The 2,994-nt window shown below is 45.6% G+C and overlaps 1 protein-coding gene across 1 annotated transcript; it reads left to right on the forward strand.

Annotated features, from left to right (window-relative positions):
* The first annotated feature begins 2,280 nt into the window (after positions 1-2,280).
* LOC129334820 (metallothionein) lies at positions 2,281-2,478 on the forward strand. Its single transcript, XM_054987157.1, has one exon. The coding sequence runs from the start codon at positions 2,287-2,289 to the stop codon at positions 2,476-2,478; it is 192 nt and encodes a 63-aa protein (XP_054843132.1). The 5' UTR covers positions 2,281-2,286.
* Positions 2,479-2,994: the final 516 nt, after the last annotated feature.

A 2,994-nucleotide genomic window follows, 5' to 3' on the forward strand; every position in this document is an offset into this window, starting at 1 on the left:
AACGTGATTCATTCATTCTACAGAGAAACAGAAGGCCAAAAGAGGAACGATACAATGAATCTCGTAACATCTCTGCTCCTTGCTTCAAAGACTCTGTGACTGCTAGTTTGCTTGAAGACCTAAAGCTGAGGGAAGGAGTGTTTAGCCTTCTCCCTTTCTGCTGCTCCTTCAAACTAAATTCTAACCCCTTAAGTTCAGCTATTGCCCTGACCTGGATAGCCCAGGTGAGCCTGATCTCGTCAGATCTCAGAAGCGACGCAGGGTTGGCTTTGGTTAGTAATGGGATGGGAGACCTTCAACAAGGAACAGGGCTACAGAGGCGGCAATGACAAACCACCTCTGTTAATCTCTTGCCATGAAAACCCCACCAGGGGTCGCCATATGTCTTCTATGACTTGAGGGCACTCTCCACTCCATTAGTTCAGTTATTAGCCCAAACTGGGAAACAATACACGCATTGTAACAGACACTTTGCTTTTTTAAAAAGCTCAGTAGCACCTGGTAGTAGCAGGAGAACATTTAGACCAGGGGAGTAGTCGGGGGTGGAGAGGATTAGATGTTGCCTGCTTGAGAGTCACTTTGCCAATCAAATTAGCAGCTCCTTCGAGCATCTTTGAAGCAAGAATCATCAGACAATCCCATCATGCATCTCTGAAGTGCAGAATCTTCCTCTGGGCCCCATTATTTCCTGTCCAGGCAAGGAGGCCTGGGACATGTAGTATTTTCCTTAGCATGCCTGAATATTCAGAAGGGATGTCAGCCACCCTGTAAATGACATGCCTCAGAGTTCCTTACTCGCAGGGGTTAGAACCCCAGAGAGATGAGCATTGTGACATGATTTGCAGGCTCTCTGAGATGAGCACTCTGGGAAACCTTTCCCTGGCACCTAATATGTATTAAAAGAACATAAACTGGCCCCAGAAACCTATTTACAGCAATCCATAATTGGGCCTTAGCAGAGTAGTACCGATTGCCAAGAAAACGTGATGGGTAGTTGGAGCATGCTGGCAGGTGTGAATGTGTGAGAGAAAATAATAAACTTACATTTGCCTTAGTTTTAGAAAAGAAACAAGAGTTCTTTATTATAGGAACTCCATACTCTGATAGGACAGTGGAGAGTTAGATTTCTACCTACCTAGCTAGTCTAAAGATGGACATGGAGGCAGGACAAGTCCTATATCCATGGCACAAGATGGAGAGAAGGGGAAGAAGTGTGCCAAAGCCAGGAAGAGAAGGATGTTGTGAGGAGGAAGTCCTGCAATTTGCAATCTACACATCAAAGAATAGTTCAGAGCAGTAAAGTAGTAAACAGAAAACAGATGCCATGACCTGCGTATCTTTCTAACTCTCTGGTTTCTCCACCTCTGAAATCTGAGGAAAGGGGCAGCATTAAGTCTTCCTTTTCTAACAATATACTCAGGGCTTTTTTTCTGGCAAAAGTGGTGGCGGAACTCAGTGGGTTGCCCTTGGAGAAAATGGTCACATGGCTGGTGGCCCCGGCCCCTGATCTCCAGACAGAGAGGAGTTTAGATTGCCCTCCACGCTGCTCAGTGGCACAGAGGGCAATCTAAACTCCCCTCTGTCTGGAGATCAGGGGGCGGGGCCACCCGCCATGTGACCATTTTCAAGAGGTTCCGGAACTCTGTTCCACCGCACTCCAGCTGAAAAAAAGCCCTGAATATACTCATGTTTCAGAAAACTAGGACCCAAGGAAGAATCAAAGCCTTGCAGAGAAGCTTCTAAATTGTGGCTTCTGCTACCACTTTTATGCAAGTTGTAGATAAAGAGAATAGGTACTGATGCTCAGCCTAGTATACATTGTGCATGTTTAACACAATGCCTCTGTTTATATAGTGCCAGCGCACATGGTGCTTTACAGAGTAAAAAAAACATCAAGGCATGCCCTTACTTCAAGGAGTTTACCATTTGGTCAACATCAAGGGGAGGGGGGTGACAGAGGAAAGGGGGAAAGGTGGGGGTGGGGTAATCAGAATAGGTGTTTGATTTAGTTAGACCTAGGCTTAATTTCAGCCCAGTTTTGTTTCATGTCAGTAGACGATGGGTGCATATAAAAGACATACCTTGGCCTGGATCTGGCCGGCTTTTCCACTCAAACGTACCCAATTTTCCTCTGTGCTGCCACCCTGTTCCACGTGTGTGTGTGTGTGTGGGTGGGTTCCATGATTCCAAGTGACAAAGTGGTTCCCTATTCGACTCACAGCCGATCGCTCCGAGCCGAACTCTTCTTGCAAGCCGGCGGTGACTCTGCAGCGGCCTCCGAGCGTGATGGATCCCCAAGACTGCCCCTGCGCAACTGGTGGTTCTTGTACCTGTGCTGGTTCCTGCAAATGCAAGAATTGCAAGTGTACTTCCTGTCAAAAAAGCTGCTGCTCCTGTTGCCTGGTTGGCTGCAGCAAGTGTGCAAAGGGCTGCATCTGCAAAGAGCCGCTGTCAAATAAATGCAGCTGTTGTGCCTAAAAAAATGCAGTTTCTGTATGGTGAAAAAGAATGATTGTTTGACCACAATGAATATTTTGTAGTTGTTTTTCATGCACACAATAAGGAAAATAAAAGCTGTGATTTACAGACACACAAAAAAGTGGTTCCCTACTCCCCCTCTCCTTTTCACCAGTGAGAACGCTAATTGGACCCAACCCGTTCTCTACAATGAGAATCGTGTTCAGCGAAGCCATTTCACGTATTGCCTGAATTCTGCTTTTTAGGTAGAAATTATTCCTTAGGACAGACACAAACATTTGGGGAAACAGTGGAATGAGCAGCTCTGCAATAAATAAATATTGCAGGAAGCTTCCCCCTCACAGTGGCTTACACCCCACTAAAAATCTCCTCTAAGAATGTACACTGGAAATTTAAAAAAAAAACTAGCGTTTTTTGGACTTAAAGTTCAAAAAGGGAATGATTACCAGTATTCGTTGGTATTCAGGTCCCCCGGGAACATTTAGGATTCAGGTTTAGGTTTTTCCAGGATTACAG

The sequence above is a fragment of the Eublepharis macularius genome, chromosome 8 (assembly GCF_028583425.1).
Source record: "Eublepharis macularius isolate TG4126 chromosome 8, MPM_Emac_v1.0, whole genome shotgun sequence".
Taxonomy (NCBI): Eukaryota; Metazoa; Chordata; class Lepidosauria; order Squamata; family Eublepharidae; genus Eublepharis; species Eublepharis macularius.